Source organism: Apteryx mantelli, chromosome 9, assembly GCF_036417845.1.
Source record: "Apteryx mantelli isolate bAptMan1 chromosome 9, bAptMan1.hap1, whole genome shotgun sequence".
NCBI lineage: Eukaryota > Metazoa > Chordata > Aves > Apterygiformes > Apterygidae > Apteryx > Apteryx mantelli.
Window position 1 is genome coordinate 25619543 of NC_089986.1, and position 20319 is coordinate 25639861.

Genomic DNA, 20319 nt, shown 5'->3' on the forward strand with positions numbered 1-20319 from the left:
TCATCTGTGATATCCAGAGAGGAAAAACAAACAACCTGAAGGTGAGTGCATGGAGGGTCCTTCCAGGTTTCGAGCAGGCAAGGCCAGGTATCTCTTGCCCCTCAGCACAGAGGGGCAGGAGATGGATCTCGCAGACAGAATGTGCTAGCCAAAAGACTGCAGCAGCATGTTGCTGAACAAGCTTTATTGGGATCTGTGAATCAGGGTACACGTTGATGAGAAAGCTCTCAGACAGGACAGCCAGTGTTGAGGACCAAGTCCCCCCTGCAAGTGCCCTCATGGAAGCATCTTCAGCTGGGTCAGGGAGACTCTCCAGACACTGGTGCGGGCAACTCCTCTCTGTACCAGAGATGCTTTGTACATGACTATCTGCTTTGTCAAAGTTTTGATACATTCCCTTGTTGACACACAGTCCCTCGCCTGCAGTCACCCTGTACGTAACACTCTAAACTGTATGACTGTATACTCAGAGTGACATACAAACCACGGTCTTTTCTCTCAAAAGAACTTACATAGTTATGCAAGGTTCATACATTTATGCCACAACTACAAACTAACTAGGACGACCACCGTTAAAATTACAGATGACTGAAAATTTGCTACATGCAAACTGAAGTTTCCATAAACAAGAAAATATTCACACACACACACAAAAAAAGCTCCTGTCAGTTTAAAAAGCTTTAGAAAGCACTGCCTTGCTGTCCCTGTGCTCTGAAGTCCCTGTAGCAACTTGAGAAAAGAGCCCTAATTTGGATTACAATTCTGACTCTACTGCTTAGCAAAGACAGACATTTGAGAGAACACAAAAGGCAGCCTGTAAGAGAGGAAAAAAACTGGAAGTAGTAACATGGAAGCACATCCTTGTCCTCAAACCCATCCCTACTGGCAAGGGCTTCAACTTGTGTTGTGCTAGTGCTTTTTCAGAAGAGCCCTCACATCAGTCACATTCCACCCCTCTTCACTGATAAGGGCAGGAGCTTGGAGAGAACAGTGCTACATTGTCATCTAGAGAGCTTGTTTTGATGTGCAGAACAACTGCACATTTAGAAGAGGAAGATGACTGCCAGCTTCCCAACAGCCCAGAGAAGCTCAGTTTATTCAAAGAACTCAACTTATTCATCTTAAATCAATTCCTTCTTTACTGAGAAAAATACCTACTACTGTTATTCAAGTAAAATATTGAAAGGAAAACCTTTTCTCCTCTTTCCCTAAAAGTTAACTACAAAAAGCCCCAAACAAAGGAACCCAGGAAAACCCAATACCCCACTAGGTCTGAGCTTGTCTATTCTTCTCAGAGGACGTGAAGAACACTGGAGCTCTAGGCTCTCCTGCTAACCTGGTAGCTAGCTCAGAAAAAGCACTACACAAATATTATGTACAGAGTAAAGCCAGTTTCCTTTAACCTTGTAACTCTCTGAGAACAACCTCACAATGACTTGATTATTTTCAACTGAAAATGAACTGCACATTCTTAAGTATATAGTATAACACTTACCAATTACCTGCATATGGAGAATCAACTATGTGAGACTATCAAAAGGAAAGTGTTTCACAGCCATTTCCCTCCACCCCTGCTGCACAATCGGCTGTGCCCATTCTGAAGTATTTTGTCACTTAGGACCTCATCCCGCCAAGACTCAGGCAGATGCTCAACTTTACACACTGCAAGCTGTCCCACAGAAGTCAGCAGGACAACTCATGATGCTAAACTCACTGCCTCCACCATAAACCTTTTCAGTCTAGATATACTGAGCACTCAGCAGCTTATAAAGTAACATACACCAGCCTAAATGTGTGTTAAATACTGTTAAGTCAGATCCATTCTTTTACTCAAACACCTATTATGAGTGTTGTCAATCTCCACTAAAGGTGCAGCAACGGAAGCTCAGTAAGTGAAATGGTTAAGGCAGACAAATGCCCTTTAAATCAATTTTTATTAGAGATTTTGACACCTTGCAATTATTTCCTGACAACAGGCTAATTGCCTCAGTCTAATTAGACTGAAAGACTTGACAAATGATAATTTAGAAGCAACTTGACACTCAAAGGCATTCTGTTCCTCAGATTGGCCATTCCATTTTAATACTGCCCCCAAAAGTACCCAAACAAATTACAGTCCCTAATGAAAATTCTTACAAATGTACAATCTTTTTCAGAAAATTATATACACACATACACCCCACTCACCCATTCTCACTGCAAAGCAGAGAGAGCTTTAGCATATAAAGACAGCTAACACCACAACACTCATACACTTCCCTCAAAGTGTCAGTGGAGGTGCTCACAGCATACCCTGCACAGGCTTTCCCCGCTTGCCTTCTGGTGTTGCACTGACAGCCAGTGCCTTGGCCAACCCTTGGTATCATGCTGTTCCGACTTTGAAGAATGTTCGCATTCATTTTGCTTCCTGCTGACAGGAGAGGGGGGGGGGAAAAAAAAAAAAGGAAGGTATGAGACCTTAAGTGCGAGTTCAGCACCTGGGAAGTAATGTGAAACAACTAGAACTCACAGTATCTGCAATGGTATCAGCGCACACTAAGACAGCTCATGAAATTCAGCAGCATTCTTCATAAGGGATTTTACTAACTCAAAACTTTAACACACTTCCCTACAGATAGAATACATACCACTTCCCAAGTGCCAGCAGTACTTACACTGTTTTTAGCACGATAGACAGATTCTGGAGGCAAACAGAACAAGGTAGTAGGGAGTTAGCTGCAGATACAAAAACCTACTTGGAATGAAAACTCTTCTTTAGTTTAGACTGTGCTGGACCCACAAGGATTACTTGCACTCTACCCAGTTTCATAAAGATAGGTTCCATGTTTTGATCAAGCAAAACTAGCATTAACACCTTTGAATATCTCTAGAAAAGAAGATGGAACAGACTGAAACATCATTCATGTATGAAGATTAACTATTCAGGATGGATTGATATAATGAAATATACTCTGCCTGCTGCGAGCAAACTTAAGGCTTGGGTTTTTCACAGTTTAATGAATATAAATGAAAAACAAAGGAGAAATACATAAACTAGGACAAGGAAGTGTTCCAAAACAAAAACAGTGGCTATCTTGAAGAAACTGGGCACCAGCAAAAGCAAGCAGCTAAAGAAGTAAGAGAGGCAACACATGCTTCTTAATTAAGAACTTTTTCATCTTTGGTGCCTGCTCCAAACTCCGTTTACTGATAACGGCTCATTTCTCCAAGCCTAGTTTCAAGTTGCAAAACTAAAACAGTCCAAATGAAGTTGCTAGCACTCAGCAATAAAAATGTTTACATTTCTTTTGATGCAAAAAGCTTAACTCTTTCTCTTTAAGCAAGTGTGTAGTAAAAATGAGACTGCATCAGCAACATTATTCCAGAGGGACATGCTGTAATGTCACATACTAAGAGTAAATGTCAGAATGCTGCTTTAATATCATCTGAATGATGAAACAAGGGATATTAAGGAATCCCCAGGAACATAGTAAGATGACTTACTGTATAACAACACAGTTCTGCTACACAAAGCACAGCCAGACTACAGTTTTGCCATGTTTACATTTTTAAGTTTAGAGGTCAGCATACTTACTGTTACATTTAAGACTTGAAGAAAAGGGGATACATAGCTTTAAGATAAAAGAACAAGCAAAGAAAGTATGTGAAAAAGGTCAGGAGGGAAAGGTTTCATTCTGGATTTTTCATATTGTTTAGTACAGTCATCAGCACTCCAAGTAAAAAGTGTGAAATATTAACGGTTTGAAAGGGTACAATCTAAACAGAAGTCAAACTAAAGAGGAAATGAAGGTTAAAAGCTTCACTGCATAACCGTCCCTCTTCCTTTCCCTCCCTCATCAAATTCAGATGCAAAATTCAGATAAAGAGCTAAAGCTAACACTGACAACAGTTTTTCTTATTGAAAAGGAGGATCTAAGAATTAAACTTGCTGATGACTTATATTATTTAAGGATTATCTGAATTTGAGTAATTCATACACTCTACTCAAATAATGACAAATTCAGTGGACTAAGTCTGATAAAACACAGTCAACTGCATTTAGCTACGCTATCCACTTACAAAAGACAATTCTGGATTTTAAATACAGATCCTGAGAAAGATCAGTCATAGGGGTGATTTCTCTGATGGAATGGTATGGAATACAGCGCTAATTTAAGACAAGACAGGATAAAGTTCTTGAGTATGAAACAAAATGTTAAGAACTCCCCTGTTCCTTTCATTCTGAAAGTTGCTTTGGTCACTGAAGGGCGCAATGTCAAACATATTTGCTTTTCTTCTACAAATGAAAACCTGTGTCAAAGTCTGCACAACAAAATTCATCTGATACAAAGATTCATATATACTGCACACCTGAACACAAATACAATTACATTACCTGCTGCCTGAGAAAAGAATCCTGGAATACAGACTCTGTAGAATGAAGAGAAGAATCAATTTCAAGAATTAAACTAGATGCTTAAATCCAAGGATTTCCATGGTCCACAGCCATAACATTTTTTCCTCCTTAAAATATCAAAAAATTACTAGTTTTTATTCCTGTGCTTCCTAGATTGAAGCTGGAGTATCTACAGCAGCTGAATATCTAACCTGAAACTGGAGAAAATGCACAATCTTCTTAGCGATACTGGTAAATATATGCATCAAAGACACTATTCAGGAAAAGCAGCCTTCTTAGTCCTAGATAATCCTATATTGTGGGATGAACAAGACTTTTCTAAGCAGTAATGTGTCTTGCCAGGTATCTTTGCATAATATCTAAGAGAACCAGTGAATGATTTCATAAAAATACCAGTTCTGTATGGAAGTTCAGAACACAGCAATATCTACTACTTTCAAAGTATACCCCAGAAGGAGATTTTGTCAAGATTTTATTAAATGAGCACATCAGCAAGGAAAGTTTAAAAGAAACAAAACCAAAAAAACCCTACACAGTTTCCTAGAGGTGGCAGTCCACAATTCCTTTTATAGTTATCTTTAACGATCTGGCTTTCATATTCCCAAGAAGCTTATATATTTATTTTTTTCCCCTCTCTGTGGTTTTTCTGTTTTGATTATTTGAATAAATAATAGACACCACAGGTGATCCTAGAGCAGAATTCCACATCTCAGCACTGCATAGCTGGAAGACCAAGTTCACTGGATGTCATCATCATCAAAGAGATCTTCAAAATCTAGTCAGAAAAATAAAATAAGGTAAATCAATCTTTTAAAAAAATAAACTACTTTATATATACACACCATATACATACTACACAAGTACAATTTTTCATTATTTGGATTAAAGACAGAAATAAATGTGAATTAAGTATGTAACAGTTACCACACTGTCAGTTTCTAGAAGCGTCCCATTGGGGCGGGGAAGAGAGAGACAAAAGGCAGACCCAAGTATGTAATCCCTACCACAAAACAATTAAACAAAGCTACTTCACTTGCACCATAAAAGATTTGCAATTAAATTCATGAAAACAAAATAAAGCTTGAAAAACTGTTTGTTTGTTTTTTAAGTAGATGCATTAAGTAGCTATCACATTCAGAATGGTTCAACCATGAAGCCCAGACTCCAGAACTAAACAAGCGCCAATTGCATGGGACAGGTCTCAGGTGGGCACACTTCTGCAGAATTTTGGCTTTAATTCATAGCATCCCAGCATACGTGCTTATGAACTTTCCAGATTTATAATTTCCGGTTTCACATTTGTGATTTACTGTTAAAAATCACTTCATTAAGAAAAAGAAAGTTTTCAGCTGAGACGATGCTACTAATATTTTTCACCATCTTCCTCCTGCTCCAAGAACCCCCCTCCTCCCCGCCTCAAATCCTAGTCTCACTCACAGTAGTGCAATATGGCTATCCAAGCACAATTGCTCTAATCATTCCGGGAAGTACTGCAACTGCCTAGTTTTTTGTCTTCTTTGGGTAGTCAGCATAGACTAGCAACATAACTGAAACAAAGTCTTTGTTCTTACAAAAGTCAAATACAGCCATTGCCATACCATAAACTGAGAGCTGATCTCTATTTAAAAGAGTCTCAAACTAGAATAGTATTGGGATATAATATCTCAGCTTTATGGCAGAACTTTGATAAAGTATTTGTTCCTGAATATGCTGGCTCTTACAAAAGAGAGCTGCCTCTCTTTTTTATATAAAAGTTTCGATATATTTTACATAAAAGTTTTTATGTAAAATTTTTATAAAGTATATCAAAACTAAAATCATTTTTAGCTTTTTCTTTTTGGCTTTCTTTTTCCCCCCCGTATTCTAAATATTGAGTAGTGTGAGAAAGCCACTTAATCTCAGAAGGAACACAACCATTTGTGACATCAACACCACAACAGCAAACATTTCATAACATATCTAAATCAGACATTCACTCTTGAGTTGTGAAAAAGTACTTTTTTAAAGTGTTTATTGACCAGACACAAGATGACCTACACAGCTGGATGGTTGTTTCCATCTATAACTAAACCCAGCTAAACAACTATATACATATGTGTGTATGAGAGGGGCTGACTTTCAACTGCAGAAAATATACCAAAGCCAAAGTTCCATTTGGCTATATACATACATATATATACACACACACATATAAACATGTATATATCTTATGAGATTAAAGATTTACCTATAAAATGCCTATACCTGAAACAATAAGTCCTGTTCATGCACATATAAAGTTTTGCTTATAAGAACAGCTCGTTCATTACGCCACCTCACACTCATAAGTCACCTAGGAAGCTCGGGAGAGGAGAGGCAGGCAGTATTTCACCACCGCCCGCAGCAGTTAACCCGGGAATACCCTTTACGAGCAGCGCCCGTTAAAAGCGCAGGGAGCGAGAGCCGCGGCGGCCCCCGGCAGGGGCCGCAGGCAGGGAGCGGGGCAGAGCAACGCCAGCGGTGCCGGGGGCGATGCCCCCGCCGCGGGCGGCCCTTACCGTTGAAGAAGTCGGCGTGCACCGCTTTCTCGTTGGCGGCGAGGTCCATCAGCAGGCCCGTGCTTCCCCCTGCCTGAAAACGCAGCCGTTGAGGCCCGGCCGCAGCACGGCCCGGCGGCCCGGCCCCGGCTCCCCCAAGGGCTCCCAGACCCCAACCCACCTCCCTGCCCGCGCCCGCACCTCGTCGAGGTCCACGTACGGCCCCGCGCCCTCCGGGAACATCTCGTCCACGGCCGGCTTCATGGCGCAGCCTTCCCCTTCGCCCCCACGACCTCGCTTCCGGCCGCCCGCCCCTCAGCTTCCGCTTTACGGTGCCCTCGAGCAGCCGCGAGGCCGCTCTGCACGCTGGGCGGTGCAGCCTCTCTATGGTCGCGCCCCAGAGGCGGGCCCGCGGTGGTTGCCACGGCAACGGGGCGCGGCCACCGCCATCTTGGCCCTTGGTGTGAGGGTGCTGCGTATGCGTGTTGGGGGCAGCCCCGGGCCCCCCAGGGGCGCTCGGCAGGGTGTCTGTCTGTCTGTGTGGTGTGGGTGGATGCAGGGGCAGCCCCGGGCCCCCCAGGGGCGCTCACCAGTTGCACTTGAACATGGCCTGCAATGTTCTGGAGACAAAAGCTTTCTTCCCTGCTGTCCTGTGGCTGGTGTCATTTCAGCTTGCTCAAAGCAGAGGAAAATTGTCACTGAGTGACAACAGCCGTGTAGCCACACAGTGCAAAGGAGGGGAGATCTGGCAGCAAGCTCCCCCTTGCAGGGCCTCTGAAAACAAGGCAAGAAAATTTACTGCCCCCTCCTGCCCATAAAAAGGGGAAAAGAGAGGAGAAAACGTACAAAAAGAAGACAAACAACATCCTTTGATTTTTTGCCAACCCTGCGACCATTTCTTCTTTCAGCTGTGGCTAAACAAATACACCTAGCTTGGCCCATCAGTTAAAGCCTTTGCTGAACTGAACAAAATGACTTTGAACTAGTTGGAGATTGCTAAGAGAGCATTATTTTGTTGCAAGGAGCATCTCTGTTGTAGTAAATTACACTGGTTGTCCATCTCCAGTATTGGGGATAGACTGACAGAGAAAAGACCAAAGCATTACTACCAAGCAGAGGGGATGGGCATGCACTGTAGCAGAGTGTTTTTATACCCAGTACTCTGTTGAAGTAGCGTCTGTTATGCCAGCAATGCTAGCAGCAGAAGTAACACTCTCCTCTGCAACCAGATAAAACAAGCAAACAGGGCAAAATCAAGGTTTAGAGGGTCTGACAGTAAAGGCAAGAGATCTGGCAGCACCTGATCAGAGAGATCAGCATCTTCAGACAAGTCTGCAAGAGCACTGTACATTTAAAAACTTCAAAAAACTCACAACAGAATCAAAAATCAAGGAGTTTATTGGCTTTGCACAACAGCATAAATTGTAAAAAGAAAGCTAATTTTGTCTGTGATTTTATAAAGCAAGAAGTATGACTGCTACAGGGTTTAAAGAGTGCTGAAAATAATGCAAGTGCCTGAACTGGCAGCTCAGGTGCATTCACTGGCAGCCATACCTTCCCTTAAACATCTCAGCACCAGCTTCAGCAGAGATGAGCAAAGTGATTAGTGCTCATGGTTTGGGACATTATAACCAAAATGACTTCCAAAAGGGACTTGAGCAAAGAAGGTTCTGGCCATTTCATTGATCCTGTTGTAGGCTCCCAGGGTCCGGAAATATTCCACATATGACCAGAAATCGTTGGCCGAGAAAGGCCAGTATGGCATGGCTACAGATTCCCGGTAGAGATCTACAATGAAAAATTGCAGTATCAGATTAATAAAATACAAAGCATTTCTGTTAAAGCTCAGTCCTAGGAGCCGACATGGTTTAGGGATCTAAGTCTTACTGGGAGGCTAGTGACTTCCTCTGGCCTGTGCTCTTTTATGTGGTTCAGCCCTTAGTCCCCCCTCTCCTCAAAAAGGGGTTGTTCTTCTGATGGAGCCTCTGCTCCAGTTGCAGCAGGAATGAGTCAGACAGCAGAGGGTGAGAATGAAGGGACTACTAGATCCTTACATAGGGCTCTCAGCAGCTGGAGCAATTCAACAATTCCTGAGGCTGCCTAATTTCTAGCAAGGCACCTGACTGTTGAAAAATAAGAAGCAATTGCAATTTAAAGTCACTTTTTCCCATTCCTCCTCAACTACATTTCTTCTGCCACATGAAAATAGGAGGCAGGAATAAGAGGGTATCATCTACAGTCTGCGCCTGCAGCTGCCTGCAGGCAGGTCATCCCTGACAGCAGAGCCAGTGCCTCGAGCCAGGCAGCTATGCCCCATCAGTCTCAGTGCAAAGGCAGCCGGGCAAACCACAGCGCAAGCCGGGGCTGCAGGGGCTGCCTGGGCATCACCCAAGACCTAGATTATGCCTCTTCTCAGCAGGCAGTAAATGGAGAAGAAAGGCACTGCCACTTAGAATAGACACATATGTGGCCATCCTCAAGGAATATCTGAGGCAAATTGAGATACTCATTGAAAAAAGATTTCAAATTCAGCAGGAAAAGGAAAGCAAAACAAGTTCTGAAAATGCCAAGAGCTGACCTCCATTGGACCCAAATCCAGCCAAGCACAGACGCATATTAAAAATGTGAATACTGGCCGAGACCACTGTTACAAATGTCTTTCTGTGCTACAAAGCTAAATCCACTATTCTGATTTAATTTAAAGCCCATTTAAATAAATGGGAGTCATTCCATTAATTAGACTCTCCTTTAGACCAGGGTCTTTAGTGAGAATTAAGACCCTTCAACAATCCTATCATCAGACCTTAATTTCATAGAAGTAAAATTTGCAGTGCACAAGCACAGATGGCATATAACAAGTCAAATGAACCAGCCAAATGCTGTCTGCAGAGCAGAATTCACTGTTTATACCAGCTGACCTTAGATTCACTTTGCAGTCTGCTAATTGGCCCAGTGTGAAAGAAAAAAAATCCATAAATGCTGATAATGAGTGACAGAATACTACCTGGAGGTTTTAAATTGACACCTGACTTCAGTTGCCACTAGAAATATTTGCTGCACATGAACATAATAGTGCCCTCTATACCTTATATTTGTGAAAACACAAGAGATATTCAATACATGTTTAGAGATATAAGGAAAGATAATGGAGCAGAGGAAAAATGTTTTTTAAAAGTAATCAAATTAAGATCCTACTCTGCTGTTATTCTGTATACATTTCTGTTTTTCCATATCTGTTATGATATTCTACATATTTGTATCTGTGTACTCAGGATGCTACTGGCTACCATGAGGTTTATACCGAGATGCACACCCACAATAGGACATGGTTACTGCAGATACATCTGTGCAACTTCTAGGGAATTGCTCCAATATTCCTTTTTTTAGCTGGATTTGTGGCAATTTGTAAGTTTTAAGATTTTTGCTGTGGAACTTGCTTCTGGCCAATAAACAAACACACATCTAGTATTAAGGTTCAGGATAGCCAAAATTCTCAGAGCCTAGTGTGATTAGAAGTCTGGTGTTTTTAAAGTCATTTTTGCATAAAGCAGATAATGACTTGACCATAACCTCCTTGAGGATTTGCCTTTAATGAATCATATTTGCTGCAAGTTTTTTCATTTGAAGATTGCAAATATATTAGCTCTATCACTACGCTTACTAATATGTCAGCCTTTAAGTGATTTTTCTAAAGAAATTTCTTAAAATTCACTCTCCTCTTTCTCTACCAGAACTAGATGAAAACACTGAGTCTGAATCACAGCCCACTGCGGTTAGTAAGTGTTCCTGCTGAAATCACTGGTAGGGATCAGGTCTGGGAGTTACAAATGACTCTAATTGTTAGTGATACAAAGGGGAAGAAAAAAAAACATTAAGAGTTACCATCTCCATCCTGGATTGTCCGGCCAGCTGTAAACAAACAGAAAACTCATCAGTGGCAGGTCTCATCCAGAAGGGTTTTCTGTTTACAAAAGGGTTGCTGCATAGCTAGAAGCTGGCGAGTTCTTTAAAGCACAAGTAGGTCCCTACTTGTAGCCAAACCTTTTGTTTCTTAAAACAGCCGAAGAAAGAATTCCTTGTTTGCAGTCATTCAGTAGTATAAACCAAATACTGTTCATTAACAGCCAGAGCAATTACAACTAATACACAAGCAATATTTGATACTAATTCATTTTCTTCTATTTAGTAACATAAAAACCATTTCTGGCTTCTTGAAAAAAATAAACAAGAATAAATGTAGCAGCAATCTTACCTCTTAGTATGTTCATCAGCATACAGAAGAAAAATAAGCCAATAAACTTCATCTTTTTGCCAGTTACTATGTTTCTGAAAAATAAACTGTATAAAAGATTATAAGAAATTAGTATTTATTCAAAGCATATTATTTCTTTATTAGAAGAACCTATTCCAAAATAGATTCTAATTAACAGCTTTGGCATAACAAGATCCAATTACATTTCCTTACAGTTTCTTAATTGCAACATAAAAATATTAAAAGAACTACAGTAATGAACTGTGTACTGGTATTTTATTTTTAGGTGGCATAAATCCAGAAAGGTCCTCTGAACTGACAAGAAATTAAGTGTCTTGTAAATATTTTATTTTGTGGCTAATTTAATTTCACTTTAGGAATTACCTCTCCCCTTTTTTTTTCTTCTTAGAATAGTAAAGGTCTATAGCTCAGAGTTAGCTACAAAACTCCAGAAGGATTTCTATTGCTGTAGAATAGCAGCACCATTTAAGGAAGGGTGGGGAAAAAGGAAAGAAACGTCACTGAGTTACTACCCTAATCTCATTTTGTCACCTTCATCTGAAAGCATTTCAACTGCTCACATCTGCATTATATCATAATCTCATCCATATCAAGAGGCTGCAGAATCAACTTGGGCATTTCTGTACAACATTTCTGTATTTTGAAGACAGAGGAAGAAAGTCCAGAAGCAAGTTCAGCAGTTACTACTTTTGTTATTTCCTTGATTCTTTCTCTTCAGAAAGATTTTTTGAAGTGTTATTTGAGCAAATTGCTAACCACATGAAGTTCCCTCCCTAGCTGAAGCACAGGACCTTAAACATTTTACACTGATTTTGTATTCTTACCTGGAATTCTTAAAATCAAGATCTTAAAATGTATATAGGCACCAAATGCCCACAGAAATCAATTAGCTTACATTAAACAAGAGATTAGGTCCTAATGACCTCAGTTATGATGGTGAGTGTACTGCTGCCTTCAAAGAGTGTTGCCAAGGCATTCTCCTATTATGTTGACTTCCCCAAAAGACTTTTCCCAATGACAAACGGGTGCTTTGGGCTCCACCCTTTGCAGGTTGCTGCAGGTATCCAGCACCTAAAAAAGCCTGGAGCAGACAAGCAGTTTGGAGGATATTCCAGCAACGTGTACCTCTTGGTTTTCTTTTGTCATAAAGCTCCTGACGGCAGCAGGGCTACTCATGGAACAAAGTATAGCCAGAAGAGCTCTTTGATTTGTGCAGATGTGGCCAGTTCAGGTCACGTTGCCAAGCTTTGCAGCTGTTTCAGGTAGCTCCACTCTGGCAAGGAGAGCCTGAAACACCAGCGCAGAGCTCATCGCTCACATTCACCCTGTGATGAGCCAATCATACAATCATTGCAGTCTTCACTTTCACCACGGTCATTAAGCTCACATGCTCCCTGCGAGTTTTCAGTTGCCTTTCCTCCAAGTCCACAAAAATCACTCCCCTGTCTTGATCTTAGAGACTTATTACTTCTTTTTCTCGTGGTGGTTGTGGGATGGGACATCGCCCCTGTGCTCTACTTCACATCCACTTGTCTGTCACAGGAACATCATGCAGGGAAAGTCTGCATACTCACACAAAGGCTGGGAGTGGACAGACCCAAGCAAGTGGCCTTGCAGGAGGCCCCAGCTTTGCTGGAGTTTATTCCTATCTACATGCAGAGTTAAGACAGTCCTGCCAAGAATTAAAGATGTTCTGAGCAAGGGAAAAAGAGTGCTTTGTAGCATACCAAGCTGTGCCAACTCCTGTGGAGGCTGAAAAGAAAAATATTATGAAAGCAGAACCTATTCCATCTCTAAAAAGGCTTTAATTCTCCCATTCAGTATTTTCAAGGCCTGCGGGAGTGGTTCCTCTATCACCCACATACAGCCAGCACCCCTGCCCCAATTGCCTGAGTTATGGCAGCTACCACAGGAACAAGGTAACCCCTCGCTCCATGATATCCTTTGGTGCAGCTACACGCTCAGCAAGCTGTAAAGACACACCGCACTTTCCCTTTCACTGCCTAATCTGTAGATCATATTCAAATAAGCCATGGGAAGCACTGACATATGCTGGTACACACACAAAAGTTGTTAGCTTGTAATTAAATAAGTACCATATGGCTGCTTCTGTGTGCATCCATCAATACTTTTTTATTCTGGCTATCAATAAGAGAGGTGTAATTCCAAGTGGGTGGCAAGATAATGTGTTTTGGATGATGACAAAGGAAAATAACATTACTGACATAGCCACATCTTGCAGCTGTCCCCTTGAGGAATTACTGGTGCTGTAGGAGGATTACAGTCACTGAGGTTATCAGGGTCAAGATCACTCAGATCACGATGTGGTCTGCTGCAACTCTGGATGATCTTATTAGGAGGATTCATCTAACTATTGAGGCTCAATGAGACATACGTTGGCAGTGTGCCCCACCTCTGCCTCCTTTAGTTTCTTACTCTGTCTTTTGAGGCTTGGAATCACCCACTTTCAGTGCTAGGGAGGATCACAGATCTGATGTAGTGTGACAATTGTCTAGCAGTTACAGGCTTTCAATAACTCTTCTCAGAGTTTTCCATTTGTTAAAGCACAGGTTAGAATTGCAAATAAATTCTTGGGTTTTCCATGCTAAAAGAAGCCTAGGAAATAAGAGGATCAGAATTAACATTAAAACAGTTACAGCAGGGGATAGAGCCAAGAGATGGTTATTTTAAATGTTAATTTTAATCCCTTTTCTATCAAAGGTTCTGTTGCTTTACATGACTACTTCCCGCCACTGGGTCTGTTTTAAACACAATGTTGACCTGAAGAGGAAGTAATGAGTTGGACTGGCTTTTTAATTCAGAAGCTGTTGAACAGGAGAGCGCTACTCCAGTTGCTCACTTGCTTAGTTATAATAAATGCGCACGGTGAGTCCAGCATGCCAAACAGAGCACCGGATCTTCTGGGGGCTACCAACAAGCACCCTGTGCACTAGCATGCTGCATTTTTAATATGCAGCAAGCACATTCATTCAATATCCTTTTTTACTCCAGAGAGCCTTTCCCTTTTTCCAGAAGCAAAAGGCAAATGAAACAGCACTCTATGCCCAAAACAAATGTTGGTATGGATCAGCTGGCAGAACCCTTTATTAGTGGTCACTGCCTTGCAGGCTCTCACACTGCTGAGCAGTAATTGAAAATTCCATGGTGCCCGCAAATGCAAATTTAGCACAGCAGCAACCACACATTTCAGTAGATGCTATAACATTTAACACAGTAGCCGCTGAAAGAGTCCAGTATTTTTGTTTCTGCTTGTTTTGAAAAAACATTGCTTTGCCAGTATTTTTGCTCTTTTCTCAGAGCACCTTAGTTCAAAACACTTATTTGCTGACAGCAAGTTCTTTAAGAACCTTATCCCAAAATTTGCAATAAGTATTTTCTTTTTTTTAGGATGGGAAGGCCATAGACTCATAAAAGCTTTGTTACATTATAAGAGGGGCCCATGGTAATGAGTTTATCCCACCAATCTATCCCAAGAGAATCCAATCAATATGTACGTTTTGTAGATGGCTGTGAGAAGCCAAAAGAGCCCGCATCCATCAATCAGCTCTGTCAGACAGAAATCAATAGGAGCATTCAGGAAGCTCCCTGGGGAAGAGGGGAATGCAGTCTGGGCAGTGCAGTTGTTTGTGCTGCTTGCTCCCTGATGGGGAACAGTCCTGAAATTGCCAACACCGGGAACCTGCCTTCATGTGGACCCATTTCTAATGGACTGTTTTGCACATAGCCAGCCACTGTGGAACAAGTCAGCTCTCCTTATTACCAGAAACAAGGATTTTTAAAAAAGCAAGTTTTGGAATGCCTTTGCTTCCACATAGCTATATTAGACTGCTGCTACATGGCACACCCCACAAAACTGCATAATTCCCCAAGCACTGAAAGGAACTGTATATTGTTTTAAAGAAACAGAATGTTTCTTATTTACTCATTAGGCAAAAGTGCATGCATAGCTCTAAGAACCTTTTTAAATAAATAGCACTTTACAGTTGCATCTGAAGTGTTTGGCCTTTGGTTTGAACAGACAAAATGCACTCTGTAGGGTTATATCACTTTTGTACCTTAGACACAGCCTATGAAGATGATATATAGAACATCCTTGGGAAAAAAAAAATGTTTATTTCCTCCAGAAATTTGGTCCAGATGGTCCAGGCCAAAGGGAGATTCATGTGAATAGAATAGCCTTTGCTTACAGATCTGAAGTGCGCTAGTGGCATTCACAGCCTTATTTTCTTTCCTTTGAGCTCTACTACTTTTCCAAACACTGAGGCTACAAAGTCTTCTGATGATACTGCGTTATTCAGAATGGCGAAGACCAGGGCTGATGAGAAGGAATTGCATGAGGACCTCAGTTCTGAGTGACTGGATAACAAAATGGCCAATGAAACTAAACAAAATGATGTACCTGGGGAAATATCTGCCCAACTTTAAAGGCCCATGATAGCTAACCAGTCCCAGTCAGAAATGAGATTAAGGGCTACAATTTATAGTTCTCATAAAATGTTGTTCAGTATTCAGTCAGTCAAAAAGGCAAATCAAATAGGGAGATGGAGAGAGATTCAACCATTGTATGGATTTGTGGTTGCTCCCATTTGGCCTATTGCATGCAGTTTTGGTTTCTTCATCACAGGATGATATGTTACAGAACTAAAAAGGTGCAGACAAGGAAAGCGAGGAGGTTCAAAGCCATGAACCAGCTAAAGCAGACTAGGACTCTTCAGCCTGGCAAAGAGGTAAAAAGACATTGATCTCTATGAATAGAAGCAATTTGAACTAGCAAAGCTGGTTCAGAACAAAAGGTATGGCTTGATACAGTTAAGCTGTGGAAGACCTTGTCACAGGACACTGGGGAGACTAAATGATTAGTCCATCATGTGTTATCAACTACACAATAGCTGTCTGGCTCAGGAAGGCTGAACCTGAGCTGCGAGAGTAGCCTGACAAAGCAGCACTGCATGCTTGCCCTGTGTCTTATTCTCCTCCTTGAGCATCCTGTGTTGCTAAGTCAGATGAACTCCTTGGCTGACCCTATGGCTGTTAAAGTCTGCTTTAGAGAAATACTGCATGTTTCCAGATCTTGTTAGCAGACATGTTTTCTGCTGGCAAGTGACTGTCAATACTTACAAGACAATTACCAGAATAACTGTAGTGCAATTAGAAATAGCCAAATTGCAATGAACTACTTCCATATGCATTATGGCTAATAACTGTCAAAGTAAAGGTCAGGATTTATAAACTGTATGGTTAAGGAATAGCTGTATGCTTATCATGCAAGTCAGACACCAGAGCAAAGAGTACAGAGCCACATCCATTTCGACATAGCATTTTAACTCCTGCCTGAAGAAAGATTAGCTTTGCAGATACAAGTGAGTTTTCAGGTGTCCACAGATAGTGGGAGGTGCCATATGCAGCAGCAGGTTATGAAACTCAAGCAAGAAAGCAGCTTGACAAGCAGAACTAGTGCAGCTTTGCTCCCCACAATATGATACTCCCAGTTATCCCAGTGCCTTTTCTCAGAGGAGCTATGGTATCCTCAGCACTTCCTCGGGACTCAGCTCTCCTCCACTGTCCCTTTTGCCCTCAGGCAGAACCACCAGCTCCAAGCAGCAGGTCTGGCTTCCCAGCCCGCGCATGTGCTGCTGGAGGCTGCTCACCAGCCCAGCAGCTACTCCCAGTCAGCTCCTGGGGCCAAAGAGAATGGCTAAGGGCCAAATTCTCCCTTCTTATCACCACTGACATAAGGCTTTCTCCACTGTCCATCCACCAAGTTTCATGCAAATTATAGGAACATAATATCTAGGCTCTCACCTCTCCCAAAGTTGGTTGGAATTTGCTAATGGTTTCAAATGCTATCAGCAAAATGGAAGACTGGATTCAAGAGACCCACCTTGTTGCCTACGCCCTGTTTCCACAGGAAGTCAGGCTGGAAATGCCAGTAAGGATCACAGAAGATGTACTGCAGTGAAGAGTCACATTCCCCCCTTCTTACAACAGGGACAGCTTTGCTGCTCACTGCAGCTGTACCAACCCAGCTTTATTTAAATCACAAGGTGACAGAACTTATTTAGGCCTAGCATAGCTGCACTCTTCAACAGATAAGGGTGGCTGCATCATCATCAGTTGTGTTATAGCCTAGTCTGGCTCTTTCCACACAAACCAAAGCTCTCCAGCTCTTCTCTGAGCCAGGAAGCCAGACACTGGTGTGTCCTTCCAACTCTTGCCAGACTGAGCTGCTCAGAGCAATAGGGCCAGATATCATCCCTGCTTTTTCACTTATATAACTATCACCATTAGGAGCATTTGTCTCTGAGCTGCTCTGCTTGCAGGGGGGGAGAGGAGGCTGCAGCACCCATGGTCTGGCAGGAGATCCTCTGGGACTCATCCTCTCCCTTTCTGCACTCACATTAGGCCTCAATGTTTCCAAGACACCTCTTTGGATAAGTTGGTCAGTTCTTCGCTTCAGCCCTGCTCAGTTCTTCCCCACAGCCTAGCATGAACTTGGCAGGGCATCTGACAGACTGGCCGCTGAGCGCTTCCATAGCTCTCAAGAGAAGTCATATTTTCCCCTTGCCATTATGGTTAGATGCATCATAGCAATAACCTCCACAGTTTTGAAATATAAATTGCTTTTCAGATTGATTGAATGCCCCAGCTGCACTTAAGCTATTAAGCAATCAGCAACTGTTTATTGTTTTCATTCCACAAAGCAGAGATCATTTAAGTACAAGACCACATTAAATATTTTAAATGTTAAGATTTTAGTAGGATGAACAGAAGCTTCTTTACATCCAGGGTTTCCTCTTTCCTTTGATTCATATTTCAAGGCTACTTCAGTATCACCAGAGTTGTACCTGTCCACTAGCAGCTCTGTCTTTATGAAAGAATAAAATTGACTGAAAAAAGATTGATGAAAAGAGACTTGATTATAAAAAAAATCCATCAAGGAAACCTGAGCAAGTTGCTAGTGTATTTAATACCAATAATCAGATGACTATGTTAGGGGCTGTACCACTGTAGCTGTTTCCACACCAAAGGCCAAGCATGAAGATTGGGCCCTATGCAGCTGCCCTTCAGGCCAGGTTTGCTGACTGCAGATGCAACTGCTCCAGGACTAAGGGAGTCCAGCCAGCTATCAGGGACTTTTTTTAGCAGCAAATGGGGATACATACATTTGGAAGACAGGCTTCTACAAGGATGTAGCTTTTATCAAGTTAAATACATTGATCTGGATATAATTTTCAGACCCAGCTCACCACCAAGAAGTGCTGCTCAGCACTGCAAGCACTCTACCAGCAAGGACCTGCACAGACATGTTACATCCCAGCATTTTTATTTCTAGAAGCATATTTAAGCCTTTTCAAACTGTACAAGTGCATTAATGTGTTGTGGAAGAACTACATGCCAACACAGGAAGCACTTCCACTGGAGAGAACAGTGTCCCTCACTACTCTAGAAGCCTGTTTATGTTCCTCTTTGTCCTGCAAGAAGAAGGACATCTTCACTTAAGGCTACAGTAGAGAGTCAAGTTGTTATCACAGCTTTGAACAGTCGCTCTGCCTGGCCAGTGGGAAGGAAAACATACTGAGAATTGCAAGCATCAGTTTGGCCTGTCTGTGGCACTGCCTCTCCAGGGCCGACCAGTAGTGGGTACCACAAACACCACGCTGTGGTCACCACAGCCTTCCTCCTTGCTCTACCATGGGGAGAGCTGCAATGTAACCCACCTGCAAGTGACATTACAGCTGAAAACTCATATTCCACTGGGTTTTGAGTAAGAAACGTGAAGAGGACAGGGGAAGAGCCTCCATCCGTATAATCAGAAACTGTGAGCAAGAGTGGCCACCTTCCACACTCCCAACCCCTGCCACAGCCTGGGCCAGTCCCATGGAGAAAGTGGCATACAGCTCCCCAGCTCAGAGCAGCAAGGATTTGGGAATGCTTGTCTTCTGCACTATGTGCCTTCAAGGTTAGCAAAGCAACCAAGGAGGGTCAGGGGCTTATCAGGAGAGAATCACTGTTTTTCTAACCTGAGAAGGTTTGCTCTCTTAAAACAGACTGAAGGGGAGGAAGATCAGGCACCACCCCAAGATGGAACAACAGTCATCTTCCTCCCCCAGTTTTATCTGGGTAACAGTGGTCAATACTAATGCTTCGTTTGGAGAGAAAGAGCTAACCCTGCACTTCTGTAAGAGCGCAAACATTTCAGTGACCTAAGTAGTTCATGCCTTAAATAGAAGCAGAACTTAGTCTTGTAGATAGCCTACTTCAAGGGTTTATTTTAATTGGGTGTTTAAGCCTTCTTGGATCCAAGTTATTCATCTGAGATCCACAATCTGCTTTGTAGAAAGAAATTATCTTAGCTTTTATATTGGCCTGTTGGCCTTGGCACTCAGAAATAACTTGATGTGTTTACAATTATTTAAGCACTAGGTGAAGCATTTCTCATCTACAGCATGACTTGCTGTAGAGTTCAGTTAATGGTTATGTCCTGTAATCCACATCCTACAGGTTATTTTCCTATTAATTTTCAGCTGAAATTGACTGACAACCTGGACTGCAACATAACTCAATATTAATTATAATGCCAACTTTTGTCACTACAGATTGAAGTTAAGACACATGCATCTGCAAGGCACCTTTAATGGACCCATGGTATGAAGCTCTTCATTGACAGACCAATACAATCTGCATGAAGTAGGAAGTCTTCTGTTGGCAGTGTGTTTCCGGCCACTGAGCTCTTTGGTTACACAGACGAAGCCTGGGAAGCCCTCCCTACTCTTGTTTTTGGGTGGCAATACACAGTAGGCAACCTGCAGCTCCCAAGCAGGCAAAAGCTCAGAGCCCTCAGCCTCCCGCAGCAGCTCCAGCCTTGGCCACTGCAGTAGGAAGGTGACCGGCTCCCTCTGCTGTCTGCAGCAGACATTGGGAGGTCCCTGTCTTCCTAACTGTACCGGTGTAAGGACAGGATTTAGTTAAGTTCTCAGGCATTCAAACTTTTCCTGTATTTCACACACATTTAGCTAGTCACCTAGTTTAATTACAGTCAGGACAACACTTGCCTGCCTTAGGAGATTAGAACCATCTCAGAAAAGAGAAAGGGATGTTATCTCAAGACACTG

At 42.2% G+C, this 20319-nt stretch overlaps 1 protein-coding gene and 1 long non-coding RNA gene across 2 annotated transcripts; both read right to left on the minus strand.

Annotated features, from left to right (window-relative positions):
• Positions 1-1917: 1917 nt before the first annotated feature.
• Positions 1918-7198, minus strand: LOC106496187 (uncharacterized). Its single transcript, XR_001294556.2, has 3 exons — positions 7114-7198; positions 4376-5171; positions 1918-2407 (listed from the first exon to the last, which is right to left on the minus strand). It is a non-coding gene; the product is annotated as an uncharacterized lncRNA (long non-coding RNA).
• A 1123-nt stretch (positions 7199-8321) lies between these two features.
• On the minus strand, positions 8322-11216 carry OTOS (otospiralin). Its single transcript, XM_013956774.2, has 3 exons — positions 11165-11216; positions 10795-10821; positions 8322-8700 (listed from the first exon to the last, which is right to left on the minus strand). The coding sequence occupies exons 1-3, from the start codon at positions 11214-11216 to the stop codon at positions 8516-8518; spliced, it is 264 nt and encodes an 87-aa protein (XP_013812228.2). The 3' UTR covers positions 8322-8515.
• Between the last annotated feature and the right edge of the window lie 9103 nt (positions 11217-20319).

Excerpts from the sequence above, each read along its gene's own strand:
- OTOS (XM_013956774.2), bottom strand. The coding sequence starts at position 11,216 with ATGAAGTTTATTGGCTTATTTTTCTTCTGTATGCTGATGAACATACTA. Across the intron at positions 10,822-11,164 it reads GCTGATGAACATACTAAGAG|CTGGCCGGACAATCCAGGAT; the intron begins GTAAGATTGCTG and ends GTTTGTTTACAG. Across the intron at positions 8,701-10,794 it reads GACAATCCAGGATGGAGATG|ATCTCTACCGGGAATCTGTA; the intron begins GTAACTCTTAAT and ends TTTTCATTGTAG.